The 17,934-nt window shown below is 29.4% G+C and overlaps 1 protein-coding gene across 2 annotated transcripts in view; it reads right to left on the reverse strand.

Annotated features, from left to right (window-relative positions):
* LOC724442 (serine-rich adhesin for platelets) overlaps nucleotides 1-17,934 on the reverse strand; it is a 97,545-nt gene that overhangs the window by 31,333 nt on the left and 48,278 nt on the right. For both annotated transcript variants that reach the window (XM_006570926.3, XM_016912683.2), the window contains exon 8: nucleotides 3,786-3,919. In XM_006570926.3, coding sequence (XP_006570989.2) covers nucleotides 3,786-3,919 — 134 coding nt within the window. The remainder of the gene's footprint in view (nucleotides 1-3,785; nucleotides 3,920-17,934) is intronic.

Below are 17,934 nucleotides of genomic sequence, written 5' to 3' on the forward strand. Positions count from 1 at the left end.
TCTCGAGGATTACGATTTAGATCCGTTCGAGGCAAAGATGTCAAAGTCGGGGGGAGGGGAGGGCGAAAATTTCGCTCGTGTTGTGGACGACACCAGCGCGGTCGCTCGTTGCGAACTGGATCGGCTTTCAAGCCGGCAGACACGTTGTGCGGAATTTACGGCGCATCGCGCGCTTGTATGCGCGCGCGACATAACCATTGCAATTTCACGGACTTTCTGTTTCTCTCTCCCTGGGAAAGTCACGTGCGCCGCGTGAATCTTCATTTACGTCGATTATTATTCTGTCATCTTAATCCTGTGTGCAATCTTTCGTCACTTGGAAGGATCCGGGAAAAAATTTATGTCAACATGGATTACGGTCAATGAAAGGAGAATTATGGAAGTTGTTTGACCAAGGGTGAATATGATTGATCGATGTATCCTATCCGTATTATTATATACACATCGTGATACTCTTAAGTTTATTTTATCTTAAATTTTGCGAATGTTCTATAGCTTTTTCGAAATTTGTGAAAAAATTCAAACTTATTTATCGACATTTTTAGTACATAATTTTATGATTTTTTTTAATAACCTATTAATAAGAAAAATAGAATATGCGAATAATTATCGATCGGAACAATTTTTATAAAAAAAATTACTGAACAATTTTTAACATTCTATCTACTTTTTTTTAATTCGTTATCAATATTGTTTACTCTTTGACACAAAATGTGAATGACCGCGTTTCGATACTTTTAAATGAGGATAAAAATATGGCTCTTGTAACTACGCGATATAAAAAGAATTTCTTTGTGTGGAAAAATCAATTTACGATAGACACTCGAGATAATTCCACGAGTTATATCTAGAATCGATCTGGCTATCAACAAATTTGCAAAAAAAAGTTCGGTTGCTTTTTTGCTGTTATCCACCGTGTACTTAACGTGTATATAATTTACACGATAAGGCTCGCGTTCGTATCGCGGCCCCTTTTAGATGTTTCGCGAAGGGGAAAAAAAAAAAAAAAAAAAAAAAAGAAATAGAAACAATTTGCAATATGCAAAGCTGTGGATCAGTGGTGGCATCGTTTGCTCAAAACATAAAATACAGTCGATTGTTCACGGTTCAATTACTCTACATAGGGAAAGCATTTCAACGACGCTTAGATAATCGATATTCAATCACACTTGCGAAACAGCCTTTACGCGAATTGCTACAATGGCCGTTTTACCGCGAAACTTAGTGTTCGTTACGTAACTAATAAATTTTATAGATAGAAAAATTTTCTTAAAACTTTTTTAAATATTTAAATCTAATTAAAAAATTTTATTGATCTTTTCTATATCGAATTATATTTAATTGTTGAATATTATTATTATAGGTTATTTCGATGAGAATCATTTTAATTAAATATCACTGATTAATTAAATTTCAATAAATTTTATAATTCAATTTTTATGAACATATTAAAATATAAACAAATCTATATAAATATATTTTTGAACACGTTAAATATTATACGTGTTTTCTACTTGTTTTTTTGTTGAAAAAAAAAAAACATGATTTCCAAGAATTTTAAACTAACAAATTATTTGAAATTACCTGAAAAAAACTACTTATATTGAGATTGCAACATGCATACGACCTTTAGATACGTTCTCCGTACAGAAGTGTAACCGCTTTTTATCTTGTGCAGTCGTTCAACTATGGTAACTGTGGCGATAAGACTTTAGATAAGCTCAGGAGCATGTGGTCATAAATGTAACGTGAATAAGAGAAAGTAGTAAAAACTAGAAATTTATTCTCAAATCTTTCGAGAATTTTAAGAAAATAAGGAATTCGAAAAAAAACTTGAAAATTATTGAATGTAAATAAAAACATAAAGAATAAAAAAAAATAGAATTAAGAGTGAAAAATAAGGGTTTTATATCACATTATTTTTTTTTTTGAATTTACTTGTAAATGTATTTATCACTTTAACCTTGAATTTTCACGCATTCTTGACGAAGATCCAAAAATGTAACTTAACAAATCGTAAAAATTTCGATCGTTAATCCGCGTTTAAAATTATAGTAATATTTCAATAAACAAATATAATCCCTTTGTATGTTTCTTGAATGTAAACATTCATAAATCATTTATTGAAATATTTTTTCGAATGTGTGAAAATTGAAAAATTACTAAAACATCATCCGATGATAACTGACAAAGTTATGAAGTTCCGATGAAATCTTGATAGTTTGCCAAAATCTATCAATTCAAGCTCGTTTTATGATTTTAAGAAAATTTAAATAAAATCAAATTGTGACACGTGTAAGACTATGTAAATTTATAAACATATCAAAAAATGAAATAACTGATATAAAAAGTTAATTAAATTCAATATAAAAAATTGTAATAAACTATTAATATTTTATCAAATTCAATTGTAAAAAATTTTACTATTCTTCACATTCAACAGTTTGAATAGATTTGTTGCATCAACAGGATTTCGCATCATGGCATATAATTATCAATGTTTTTAAATTACATGATAATTACAAATTCTTTTATGTCGTATAAAATCTTCATTGTGAAACAAGTTCGATAACCTATTTCCTAGTCATTATTAATAAATCAAATGTTTCAATGATTGTAAATATAATAAAATTTTATATTTTATTTTCTATAGTCGTAATGTTGGAAATGATATTAAAATAATAAAGAACATTTGGCGCCGCCAAGCAGCAAACGGGAGAAAAACCAACTGCCAGTACGAGTTGATAATATAGAGAAAATGCTTTATCGCTTAAAAAGCGTTCTACATTTCCATCTTTACCGACTGTCAAACACATTTTACCGACCGCTACAACTGGATCAATTCGTTTGTATCTTTAACGATGAAAAAAGAAAATATGCAATGAACATCAATTTATTAAGTTGAATTTACTATGATAATTTATAACTAGAAACGTATACAAAAAAGAATAACCTATTTTTACGGTATAAAAACAGCTATAAAAAAAAATATCACTTTTTTCTATATAATTTGAATCTCTCTCTTTCAGTTTTCAGTTTTCATCATGACCTACATCCTCTTGCGTTTCGTTAAATCGATATGTACAAACAGTGTACATACAATAAATTGTTAGGAGAACGAAAAAATAAGTGCATAAACATTTTGCTTATGTTTCCCTTGTTACCGATTAAGAATTGTATTGTTATTCGTGCGAAAATCATAGAGTAAAAATAATGCAGATATGCAACACAATATTACTTATCATTAAGTTGTACAAACAAGAAATATCTTGGAATTTGCGATAATTGATAAATGTGATGCATCATAACATAAAGTTTACTAACATCAAAGTCAATGACAAAAAAGTAAAAGAGATATTTGTATACATATAACGTGTTTATATTATTTTAAATAATAACTTAAAAATATACAACAAAGTAAACAACTAAAAACATAAATATCGATTGTCAATACTTCAAAGTCCTATCAAAAATCAATATTTTTGTATTGAAATCAGTATTTAAATATGTATACATCTAATTGAAACATTTTTATTAACCCGATAAAATAAAAAATATGTTTAAAAATTAAATAAAAATTATTTTTCAAGATTACTTTCACAATATATATTTCATATATAGTTTCAGCTATATAGAACTTCCTATGTAACATTTTCTTTCAACGATATTATAAAAATAACGATGTCTTATTGAATTTTTCAATATCTACGCAACATTATAGGACTGAAGTATTTGCTAAATTTAAAAACTTTGGGTGTAAGTTGAAGGTTGAAGTTAATACTCACCCCTCTCGCATCTCGGAAGAGAATAGCGGCGTGCACAGGATCTAGACAAGCATCTGAAGCTCTATGAGGGACGGCAGGTGTACCCAAAGAAAATCTTCTGGCACCTGGATCCAAAGAACTCCTTCTAAGTGCTCCTACAATTTAAAATTCATAATTAACGCCCTCATTTGACTAATGTAATGCAATTATTAATATTACAAAATCGAGTATCTGATAATAAAAATGGTAATGCATTTACATTTTTAATCTGAATCTGAAAAAGAAAAATAAATTTCAAAGAATGTTCAAATAATTATAACGTTTACGTATAATATATAATTAACAAATATCTATCGTCATGTTACTTCAATAATATTTAGGTTATAATATTATTATCCCGCGAAATTTCACATTATTTAAATTATTACAAAAAATATTGTGACCCAATTTCGTTTACGTATTATTACATGTATTATGGTTAGTAGAGTATGTAAATTTATCATAACCTATATGTAATTCATCGAATATCGAATACCTGTTAGACATTTTTTTTTTCCTGACAAACTACGTCCTCACCGGTTGACCATGATGATAGTTAATTTGAACAGGAATTACAACACTGACCTTAACTCGTTACAATTTAACACAATTTATGAGCATACGTGCACAATCTTCCATGGGGTTACGTAAAATGTAATTCCTTATTTACATTTCAATTGCATCCACGTTCAAACCCGCTTATGTGTCTCCACGTTTCATCTTTATACTTTTCCAACCTCACTTTTTTTATTCGAAATAAGCGTAACACTGTTAGAACAATTCGTAATAAAGTTTTTAAAAATATTTTTCGATAAATGAACGTGAAACGAATATTTTTTAATATTATTAATATATTCGCGGATAAATTAATCGTTTAAAATTGGAATTTTATTTCAATAATGAAATTTTTATAAAGTAAATTATATTTACATAAATTATTTTTAAAAATCGTATGTAATTTATTTATTTATATATTTTTATAATTAATTTATTCTATTTATATGAAAAAAACGAATCGGTTCAGTACGTACCTTTCTAACAGCGAAAGAAAGATCATTCTAACCTATATGTTCTTTACAAGAAAACAATAACCTTTCACGTGACACAAAGTATCCGATTTCTGTTTCGAGTTATATCACGTTTGCATTCCTCGTAACGCGAAAAACAAAAGATTCAAATTCTGCACGTTCTTGCAGTTTCGACGGTGTTAAGAACGTGAAGGTTTCTGACCATGTGTTCTGCAAAATAAACTTTTTCTCGGTTGAGGAACGCCGAACGTGTAGTATTACAGCGCCATGGTAGACCGGAATTCACTATCCAATTGCACGCTATCCTTCTTCGTTTTCATCGCATTCGAATATTTTACCGCGTACAAAAAATTGGCGTATTTAAACAATTTATACGGTGAAATTCAACAATAATAAATAAATAAAATAAATTTTTTGATGTTACTAATTAATATATAAGAATATTAATAATTTTTCACGTATCTTAATTTTCACGTGAATCGTAAAGATTTTAATACGTTCTTCTATTATAGAAAAAATTTTTGAAATAGAAAAAAAAACATTGAGTTTGGAAATTTTTTTATTACATTTAATACTCCCATTTCAGATGATATTTCATCTTATTATAACCTAATTGACATTCTCGATTAATTTTACCTTGAATAAATTTAATCTTTTTTGTCTTAATACTTTTTTTTTTGTTTTTTCGGGTATTAAATAATATTTGCATTTTATACGTGTTTACATTTCTTTAATTTTACATAAATGCACGAACATTCGCAATTTATTGCCGATACATTTTTTTTTTAATCACGTTTACGTGAAAAGGCCTAGTAAAATTATTAGAGATAGAGATGGTCGAACGATCGATAGCGGCAAAGATACTTCGCCGCTTTATAAATATCATCGAATGAGCTGAATGAAAAGAAAGCGAAAAGAAAGCGAAAAGAAAGCGAAATGAAGGCGGATAAAGTTTTTAAGTAAATCATTAAAATTTATTATTTTATAAATATTGCAAAGAATCTATTCGAAGAGAAAAGAAATTTTTATTAATTCAAGTGAAAGATCGATATTACGAAGGCCGTGCTCTATCGAGAAAATAAATAGTGAAATTTTTACGTGTTTGAGAAATCGGTATTCCCTATCATTACCTGAATTATCCCTCGAAAAGGTTAAATCTATCTGAAAGCTTAGAGAGAGATGAAGGAGTTTAATATCGTGATTATTTGCATTGTACCGTCAAGGTAAGAAATCTCGTTGAAAACAATAGAGCACAATAGAACGCCCATTATTCCTTTCGTCTCCATTTCCACCAAGTCTCCCCACCACCGTTACTTTTCACTCGCTCGCTCTGGTGGCGATCACTTAAAATTCGTTTTTCTCGCTGCAAAGATTAGGCGACGTGTAACGTATCCGCAATAATATTTCGCTTCCTCAACTCGAAACGATAGCTTATATCCTCAGTTTATCGTGATTGTTTGTTTCTCTGCGGCATTCTAGTCTACGCGCAGTCAATGACAGACGCCACGGATGACGGACTGTTCGTCAATGATAGGTCAAGAGAATATCGACATATTACACGATAAATAATGCGTTACGAGTTGCGAGATTTTCGATCGAAAATCGCGTACTCGTCCATTATCATTTTTTTTTATCGTGGATATGGGATTGAAAATGAAATAGATAGCGCGGAAATTTATAATAATTAAATAAATAATTATAACTTAAAATAATTTTAGTTAAAAATAATATAACTTGGAATAATTTTAGGAATGTATTAATGATACTATTGTTATATTATTCTAGCTACTAAAAAATCTCAAAAATTATGCGATAGAGTATTAACCTGAATTTGATGATCAACTTTATACGACAATTTTTCGAATATTAAATTTTTCAAAAGAATGCGGTTGAAAGAGTTCAATTGATTAGAGCAGTGGCTCGAAAGTTGGGGAGAGGCTCGAGTCAAATTCCGGATGAATAGACAAATAGGTTAATTCTTTTTATTCGTGAAATTTTCAGAAATCGAACTATATAACTTTGTAAACTCAATTTTCTTAAAATTTTTTCTTTCTTTTTTTTTTCGAATTCTTCAGAATCTTTAATAAATGATGGAGGAGAATTTTATGAGTTGAATTAAAATTGACAGCTTTGATCAGATATATTATGAAGAAAGTTGATCTATGACCTGAACAGCATCGTTGATCATTGTAATAATATAGGTTGAAAATGAATTACTTTTTAAGGTTATTTCAACAAATTCTTCTTTTATTATCATTATCGTATAATTCGAGGCAATTTAATAATATATAAAAAGAAAAATGGATATTTTTTCTATAATTAATTTAATTTCAAATACTTTTTGAGATAGAAATTGAGCGACCTTTAAATTTTACATACACTTTTTTTTTTCCATCGAAACTCAATATTTGGCGCAAATAATTTAATTTTTTATCAATCAAATTTTTTTCGAAGTTATATACATTATGTAAAAATGTATATACGATTTTGAAAAAAATATCTCGAGAGAAGAAACTTTTTTAAATATGAAAGCTATTAATTTTGTAAAAAGATTTTTTGTAAAAAAAATGAAAAACCGGAGAGATTTTTCAAAAATTTTCTGTCGTATTTTCGCATAGAAGCGTAAAAAAAAAAAAAAAAAAAAAAATTCGAACTTGTATACAAATTTTTGAAAGCAAATCACAACAATGGTTCGCCTTGTTTTTCGATATCGTGAATCATGAATCATTAAAAAAAAAATTCCAATTGCATTTTGCGACAGAAAATAAAAAATAAATTTTCATAGAAACATAATCGTGTTGCGTAAAATTTACACGATATACTCGGCTCTGAGAAAGAGACGAGATATTACGAAATATTTACACTTTTTTCTGTCCAAGACTCCCGGATTTGTATTCCCTTTCGAGCGTCGCCACTTCTCGAATAGCTAAAAACAGAATCCTCTCTGCCTCCTCCGCGTCAAACGACACATTCGCAAAACTTAGAAACTATTGACGTTAGAGCGAAACTGTACATAAATAAGACTTCTCTTTTACATAAATAGATAGATAAAAAAAAAAAAAAAAGTAGATTTTTTCATTTTTTGAAACTTTTTTATAGACTATAAATTTTTTGTAATATTTCTATAATTCTTCAAAATTAATAAATTCTTATAATTTCTATAATATTTCTATAATTCTTCAAAATTAAATTTTTCCAAAACTTCAAATTCAACGTTTGAGAATTATTTTAAATCTTCGAATTTTTAAAAAATTTTCAAATTCTATCTTTCATCCTTTTAGCTTTTAAAATAATTCAATCCCTAATCCTCAAAAATTTGTTAGATCTTTATTATGAAAATTTTAATTTCCCATTCCATAGTTTTTCGAGCGAAGAATTTAAAAAAAGGAAAGGTTTTCTAAAAAAAACATTGACCGATCTCATTCGACGACGACTTTGCCTTATTAAACCGATTATAACCGCGAAGCCGAGTCCATTGATGCATCTATAGAATGAATTAATTATCATCATTTAAAGAAGCGAGTTAGTTTATTTTGAGCAAGGAGAATTCAACATCGACCTTGTGGATCGTCGAGTCGATTCGAAGGGAACTGCGTCAATGGACTCGGTTGCAGCTGCAGCACGTAAGCGCGCGCACATATGCTTTATGCGAACTCAAACCCAACGAACGAACAAACTATTAATTTTATTCGCTGTATATTCTGGAGATATTACGAAACATTGGATCGACTTTCTCCGAATAACGAGAGTGAAACGATAATGTAAAGCTATAATAAACTCGATGAAAAATTACCGACAATAAGAAACCTGTAGTAACGACGGATGAAAAATAATGAGAAGGATAATGAATAATGAATATACTGCAAAATTATTTTCCTCCTCGAAACATATGTTTGTGATCCAAATATATATATATATATATACTTTATGGAAATATCTTTCGATCGATTCTTCCAAAACAAATACAAAAGTTGGTAATACGAAAATATCGATCGTAAATTATTAAGCGATTGAAGTTTGCGTTGGACGAGAGAGAGATACAGATAGAGATAGAATAAGACTGTCTCTGTTACACTCTGAGCCTCATTTCACTTCGACGAAAATTCAAATTGCTTGATAATAATTTAACGAATAATCGAGATTATCGTATATCAATTTTTATATTTGTTTCGACTTCTAGAAATCATCCATGATTAATATATAAAAGAATATTAATTTACGAAGGATGTAGGAAAATTTAAAAGACAATTTTTTAAATCAAAATTCTTCGAGACAAGAATTAAAATAAAAAAAAAAGAAATTGTCCTTCGCATTAACAATCGATGAAAATTAATTTTTTTAAGTTTTCGTGTCATAAATTCGTACATATCACGTTTTATTAAACATGATTATATAATTGTGAATTATCATATATATATATATATATATATATATATATATATATATATATATAAATCTCTCTCTCTCTCTCTCTCTCTCTCTCTCTCTCTCTCTCTCTCTCTCTCTCTCTCTCTCTCTCTCTCTCTCTCTCTCTCTCTCTCTCTCTCTCTCTCTCTCTCTCTCTCTGTGTGTGTGTGTGTGTGGTGTGTGTGTGTGTGTGTGTGTGTGTGTGTGTGTGTGTGGTGTGTGTGTGTGTGTGTGTGTGTGTGTGTGTGTGTGTGTGTGTGTGTGTGTGTGTGTGTGTGTGTGTGTGTGTGTGTGTGTGTGTGTGTGTGTGTGTGTGTGTGTGTGTGTGTGTGTGTGTGTGTGTGTGTGATTTCCGTTAGGAAAATTCGAAGTTGATTATTCTGTTTGTCTGCTCATCGAACATGAATAAAAAATACGAATATATATATATATATATATATATATATATATATATATATATATACACGAACTTCATCATCAAATTGAAGTATCATTAGAAGAAAGATAAGTAAAAAAGATAAGAATAGATGTAAATTAATCTTGCGAAGGTTATCTTATTAAAATAATAAAAACATTGCACGATAATATTTTTATACGCTGTTTTAATTTATAATTCAAATATTCAATTTCCTCGTGGAAGCGTTTAAGTTTTTCTCGAATATCTAGAAATAGCTATTATTGTAAATCATAAACATTTCCATACTGTATCATAACAATCGAAAGATAAACCCTAACCTAACCTAACGAGGATTTTCATAACATACTTTTAAATTGTGATGTATGCAATCTAAACGAGATTAAATGGCTGATAAATAGCTGCGGAAAAAATGAATTTTTATCAATTTTTCCCGTAAAAAAAAAAAAAAAAAAACATCGCTTGAAGTGAATTTTCGAAAGTAGAAAGTGTTCGAATGGTTGACCATACTTTCCAATATAAACTTCGAACGTATTTTCTCGTATTTTCAATTTCTGCCGGATAAATACGTTAAATTAGGAAAAATTACAATTTTTTAATTCTGCAGACAAGAAGAACGTTTTGTCAGATATAAATTGAACGATTAGTTGTCAGTTTTATGCGTTGTCTAACATCGAATCGCTTATTTATTCACTTTGATAAACTATTTATCCGATTAACGATTATAGAGAGAATCCTGAAACTGTTTGATGTAGTATTTTCAAGCTTATACGGGCCATTAAACATTTAAACGATGCATAAAATTACGTGAATGCTTAATCTTCCCTTTCAACACAAATACACATATATTCGAAACGAATTTCACGAATATCGAGAGCCTTTCTCCGAATGAAAATTTTCCATCCAATCATCATTTCCTCCTCATTTTGATCAATTTCTTTTTTTCATCCTTTTCGACAACACATTTTTCTTTACACACGTTTGCCACTATTTATAACATTTGATACGTATCGTAAGAATTAGAGATTACGTTGTATCAAATTAGATTATAATCAAATATATGATATTTTTAACGTTTATAAGATCAAGTTAGGTTAGATTCGATAATATTAGCCCAAATCTAACACGCACGCACCAATTTTTCATTCGAAGAATCCACATTTATAAATACCGTAGAATACTTTTATTTATAGACACTATAAACAAAAACTCTAGGTTAGGGTTGAATTAGTTTATTATTCCGCCGTCACGCGGCGCTTGCGATCCAACGCTAATGTGCTGCCACAGTTATACACAAAACTTCGTATCGACGAATATGCCCAATTACATAGAAAAAAAAAAATTGTTATAGAATATTAAGAAACATATTTTCAAAGTTACTAAAATCGAACGTAAAAATAAATATTTCTTTCGAATAATTATTATCCTCCCAGGATACGTAATTTTTCAACATATTACACGCGACGTACAATTCGAAATAATTAACCGTGAAAAGACTACGTATATCAAATTACGTACATCATCCGCGTTACAAACCGTATAATAAAGTTAACTTTAAAACTCGCTTACGAAAGCTGATAAAATCTTAAGAAGTTTCGAATTCCGTAAGTGACGCTTATTGCATAGGATTAGAGTTGTACACAATCGGGTCAAGGTGATTCTCGTTTCTTTCAATGGTTGAACTGAACTTGGAGAACAAAATGTTACGTAAAGTCATTCACTGAGCCAAAAATAGAAGCAGGCTGCCACCGTTCGACTACAGAAGTATCAGAAATAACCGTTAAATGCTAAGAGGATGTCCGGGAATAAATTTCAATGAAAAATTAAAGTCGAGCCGTGGATCGTCCTTGACCATGATCGTGTTTCACGATATTATTATTATTTATCGGTGGCTCGTCCACAATTTTATCGGAAGAGGGGGGAGGGAAGAGGATATAAAAGGACGATCGCGCGTTTACACGGTAAGAATAAAGTCGATAAAGACGATATTATATATATCGACTTGTTTGTAAAGTTTTTGGCACGTATCAAATATCATTTGCATTTAGCTTATTTATTATTAAACTTCTGGTTTCGAGGGATAAACGAATTCGAACTTACATAAAAAAAAAAATATATCACAGAAATTATAATTATATAAACTTAATTTTCTAAAGATACAATATTAGATTGATATCATGAAAATAAATTTTGGAAAGAGGAGGGGAGGGGGGAGGAGAAGAAAAAAGAAGAACTCAAAATTCAACCAAGTTTCTCTCAAACTTCTCAACATTTCTGTTACCTTGCCTGAGAATGCTTTCGTAAATTCTGTAAGTTGTCTCGCAATCGGCATCCCTCAGATTCGGATACCTGACACCCCCGTCCAAACTCTGGCTCCTGTTCCTGAAATCCTCCTCCTTCTTCCTGGGGGGATCCTGGCACTCGCTCTGCCGCCTCATGTGGCCCAACCTCCTCCCAAAATGGCGTATCATCTCTTGAATGCTGTAATGATGATGATCCTTCTGATGATGCTGCTTCTGCTCGTGCTCCCCGCCGCCGCTAGGGCTCGTGGGCGACGCCCTCCCGCTGCTGGCCAAATGGTGTTGCTGTTGCTGTTGCTGTTGCTGGTGGAGGGGGTGGAGAGGGGTGGAGGGGGGATGGTGATGAAGATGATGAAGATGATGCTGATGCTGATGCTGATGGTGATGGTGGTGGTGGTGGTGGTGGTGAAGCTGCTGATGATGGTGGTGACCGCTACCGTGGATCGTGTGGTACACCGAGTGGTGGTGATGGGACGACGAGCTGTGATTGGAAGAATTCGAGCCGTGAGACGAGCCGTAGGACGCCGAGGAACCGTAAGAATAGGTCGAGCTCACTGAACCTCTCGATATACGTTTCTGGATATTTTTCTGGTTCAACAACTCCTGCAGGATCTTTGTGTCGTGGTGCCTGCCCACCGTGTCCGGGGAGGAGGGGGAGGGGGAGCTTTTGCTGTTGTCCGGATGATGGTGGTGGATCATCCTCACCGTCTCACCGTTGTGAGAGTTGTGGTGGGAGAGCAGGTGACTTATCCCGTGCATCTTTTTGTTTGTTTCTTTGTTTGTTTTTTTCTTTTCTTTGATTTGATAAATTGAATTTTATATATATATATATATACTTCTTTTTAGTGATCTTTTCGATGATCCTTGTTTTATCGTTGGGAAGACGAAGTTCGTTTCGAGTATGTTCCTGTGACAGATAATTAAATAAAGATAATTACAGATAAAGAAATATAAAAAAGAATATACAGATAATTGAATTAATATTACGTTTGAATGGTGTATAATAGTTTTAGGAGACACGTGGACGTTTATATTTTATTTTTTTGAAATGATGATGATATGGAGGGGGTAAGAAATTTATTAAAAATTCGAGTTGTTTATATATAATTGTTTTAATGATGGAATTTATGGATCAATCTTCTTTGTAGCAACAGGATTTCATGGTTATTGGATCAATTTTTTTATCTATCTCTTTTTATGGAATATTAAATATTCACTTTTCAAATATACATAATATAAATTTTGAATTAGCCATTTGATCTAATTTAATAAATTTTTATTAAAATACATTTAATCTCCAATTAAAAAAATTAATTAAATTTAATATTTATAATAAGGTTTATTTTTATATACTTTAATTATTTTAATTTCATTTATTTTATTAATGTTAAATAAACTCATTGCAATTTATAAAAAAAAATTAAGAAGAAAAAAGCTCTCCATTTGAATGTAGTTTTCCAATTAAACCATGAATGTAGAATCCAATTAAACCAAAAAATCAAACTTACCATTTTCTTTACCTTGATTTTTAATAACAATAATATTTTTAATTTTTGATGTTGAAATTATTTTATTTTTACCAATTTTTCTTATTTTATTTAATGCTACATCAATTTTAGAATGGATGAATAATTATTTAAACTGAATATTTTAGTTAAATAATAACAATAACAATTACTAAAATAATATAAGGATTTATAAAATCAATATTTAAATAATTAACTATTTTTTTTATAATTTATAGTTTAATTCATTTTTATATATGAACTTAATTTATTCTAAAATAATTTTTCAAATTAAAATATTAGTTAAAGCTAAATAATTTGGGTTACTAAAATCCTAACTAAGAATTTCTATTTAAAAAATTTAAAAAATTAATATTTTCAATATTACGCTCTAAATATATAAGCTATTTAAATTTTAATCAACCAAATTTATTATATAAATTAATAAATAAGTTACATAAATTAAAATTGTTAAATAAATATTAATGTTTAAATTTGAAATTTTTAATTCATGAATATTTAATGTTATTAACATATTTCAATAATTGAGTAAATATTGATATAACTTTTTTATAAATTACTTTATAAATTAAATTTATAAATAAAAATGATATTTTAAAAAATCCAATTTTATTACTTAATAAAATCAATTTATAAATATTAAATCTTGAAAATGAGTTGAGAGATATATTAATGAATTGTACATAATGCAAAACGTATGGGAATACATAGTGCAGGTATTGAAGCAATGGACGAAAATTTTGTAAATTTATAAAATAAATAAATTTTCATCTTGAAGGAGTTCTAGAGTTCGAAATTTAAATTGGCATGTTCGAGTGAATCAATTTCTGGCAACGTGAAATGCGATGCGTCGTTTTCTATAAACAACCAACTTCGTGAAATAGCCACGTGATATTGCATGAAACTTTGGCATAATTACAGAATCACGGGTGTATTTGAACGATAGGATTTTAACAGTTGGTTACCGATATTTTTCCCCGATTAACATTGCATATCGTTTGTATTATTTATAAGTTTCTAAAGTAAGAAGAGAAAATGGAGGATTAAATTTCAAATTTATTCGAATCGTAAAATAGGAAAGCAACGATAAATTATCCGATTTAATTCTTCCGTTCTGGAAGCAAGACTATTTGCTTCGATTAAAATCGATTGTTAAGCGTCCACAACGAGAGGCTCGTTGAACCTTGTTACTACGACTTTATCTGTAGACTGTTCGAGAATTAAAGTTGGAAACGGATACCGAACTAATTTTATGAAAAAAAAAAAAAATTATCCAATTCGATCATTTATTTAATTGCAGAACGATCTATGACGCAATCTTCGTTTCATCCTTTCCTCTCTTTCTATACGTTTCTACGAAATACAAAGAGAAGCTTAGCAATATTATGAAAATATGAATTCGATTCCAATGTTGCTTCGTAAATACCTGGATCAAGTTCCAATTTTCGAGGAAATATACTTTATCGTATATCGTGTGTTTAAGAAGGCCAAAAAATGTTTTTAGAAAGTGCAAAAATCAATGTAAACGATACGCTTTCAAGACGCAGCATTTGTACCAGTATTTCACGGTCCCATGAATACAGATGAATGGTTTAACGGTTATATCGTGGATCTGGCCGCCGAATGCGAAGACTGCGCATGCGCGTTTCTTTATCTATATATTTATATACGTGCATGCGTGAAACCAGTATACGAGCAGCAGAACGTGCGGAAAGTAAGAGTCTTTTCGTACCGTCTAAATAAAGTTTCAAAACGATGAGAGTTATTCAATATCATTTCTCGTCTTTTCTTCGATTATTTTCTTTTTTGTTTTTGATTTTCAATACACTTATCCCTGATCTATTCGTTATTCTCGAATAACAATTCCACGATATCGAATTAATTAATACTTTGTTCGAATTAGAAAATATCTTTTCAGTTTGAAGACGCTTAAAGCGGGAGCGCGCATAAATGTATTACCCTCTGAGCGAGGGTTAAATTAGAATTCAGAAGGAAGCGTTTAGCACACGCGACTGATTGCGAGATTAGAGGAAATAATCAGAGTATCTGATTACTATGTTGTTCCTATGAAAACGATCCGATTTTCCTTTACTCGAAAATTCAAATATTGCAATTAATTTCGTTTCAACTTAATTTAGAATATTATCGTTTCTAATTTAAGATATAAAATATAAAAGCTAACCCACGCAAAATTAAAAAAAAAAAATATAATTTTCATTTTCACTTCCGTGCACGTGTTATAAACAAATTTTCCACTCACTTCAAATCTTTCTCTTGAGAAAACGTTATACTCGAACTTTAAATTTTACTTTTTAAAAGACAATTTACGAAATAATCGATTTAGTTATCGTTCAATCGTTCATGCTCTTCCAGTTTCATCGCTATCAGGAAGTTGAGATCACGGTGGTATAGCCTTCCGGCTGTACGCTTGAAAATGCCCCGATTTTCGACAACGAGGTCGTCGATGTGGCAAATTTCGGGGTCGTGGCTGAGAGAAACTGGGTCATATCGATTGACTGTCTCCCTATTCTAAAGGAGTGCACGCTCAAAGGAATTATTATAGTTCTCTTCTTTCATTCCTTTATCTAACGAGAGGAGGAAGGAAAATTGGTGGTTGGAACTAAGACAAGAAGAGAGAAACTTGGGCAACTCGTAATATCATCTCGAATCTGAATCATTATTTCACTTCCTCTACAGATTCTTCTTTTCATCCAATTATATTTCGAAATTTAATCTTTTGAAGAAAATTAATAATAATTTTTCTGTATAATAAAAATTTCACAGTTTATCGTTTTAAAAAATATATATATATACATTTCATTTCACCTTTAATTTTAATTTTTTCGTTTATATTTAATAATTTGACGTTATTTTTTAATTCTCGTCTCTTTTTTTAACGACAAATGAAATTAATAAAATGAGAAGAGAAATTATTTAAAATTTAATTTAAGAGATTTTTTATCTAATTTTTTGCAAAAATGATAAAATAAAAATAATAAAATACGATGAAAAATTTGATACGTGCAAACGTTGTATACTATTCTAAAATAATAGATGACGTCTGCAGAATCGTTATTTTTCCAATCACGCATACCACTTTTAACGGAAATCATTTTTTGCATATCATTGATAGAAATATGCATTGAAAAAATAACGCTCAATTTGAATGATGATGACAAATAATTAAAAACGATACTTTAATTTATAAATAAAATATAATATATATATATTATAAATAAAAAATAAAAATAAAATATAAAAAGATATTTATAAGACAATAAAAATAGAAATAGAAATTTTAATAAAAAAAGAAAGATATATTGTTAAAATGTAATTGGAAAAATTATCAGAAAAATAATAATAAAAAAATAAATAATAATATAATATAAATATAAATAAAAATATAATAATAAATTTAAATCTATATCAGTAAAAAAATAATTAAATTAAATTATAATATTAAATTATTATTAATATTAATTATTATTAAAATTTAATAATAGATTTTAATATTAAACATTATTCCAAAATACGTTTTCGTGTTTTATTTAATAACATCAATTAAAAAAAATTTATGTAAAAAAATATTAATATTAATAATGATAAAGATAATGAATAATCTACGTTTTTGATACGAAAATAGAATTTTTACATATTTCTAAATATGTATGTTTATCTAACGCCATTTCTATATTTGCATTTGTTTCTTTTCGATTTCAATGCAATTTCAATTTTAAAATTTATGCATATCAAAGATAATAGGTTTTTTTTTCTCGGTGCAATTATTTCTAAAATCGAGATTAGAGAAATCCATTGGAAAACTTTAAAACGTTTTAGAAAAATAAACATAGGATTATCGACAAATACAATTGAAAAACAGAATAATATCTTATATTCCGAGACATTGTTTATTTTGCTCGACGACGATTTTATCGAAACTAATTACTTCTTATATTATTTTTTCAATGCTATCAATCCAGTTTTATCACGCGTGTCAGAAATCAAGCAAAACAAATTTCTCGCATAAATGTTTATCAGAACGAATAAAAAAAAAAAAAATAGTACAATAATTATTTTCTCGTCCGATTACTTTACGCTATTAACGGTGAGAAAAAGGATCTTTAAGACGACAACAAACAATTCGTAATATCTTTAAAAACAAGAGAGAAATTTCTTCTAGCAGAGGTCAAACTCAAAGTCATTGTCATTAATGAAAAATTGTATCAAAGGATCTATAAATATGTTAGATTATCAATTTATATGTATATATATACACGTATATTTCATTGGTTTATTGCGAAGGTTCACCGAATCAACCTTTAAAATGTCAAACACAATGTGATTATGCTGTGGAACATTACCGACAGAGTAATACACTTTCTCTCTAACACGTTAATTACGACTCGACATTGAACGTTGAAATCTATCTTATACTCGCGTCCACGAAAACATCAA

Source organism: Apis mellifera, linkage group LG6 (genome assembly GCF_003254395.2).
Source record: "Apis mellifera strain DH4 linkage group LG6, Amel_HAv3.1, whole genome shotgun sequence".
Classification (NCBI taxonomy): domain Eukaryota; kingdom Metazoa; phylum Arthropoda; class Insecta; order Hymenoptera; family Apidae; genus Apis; species Apis mellifera.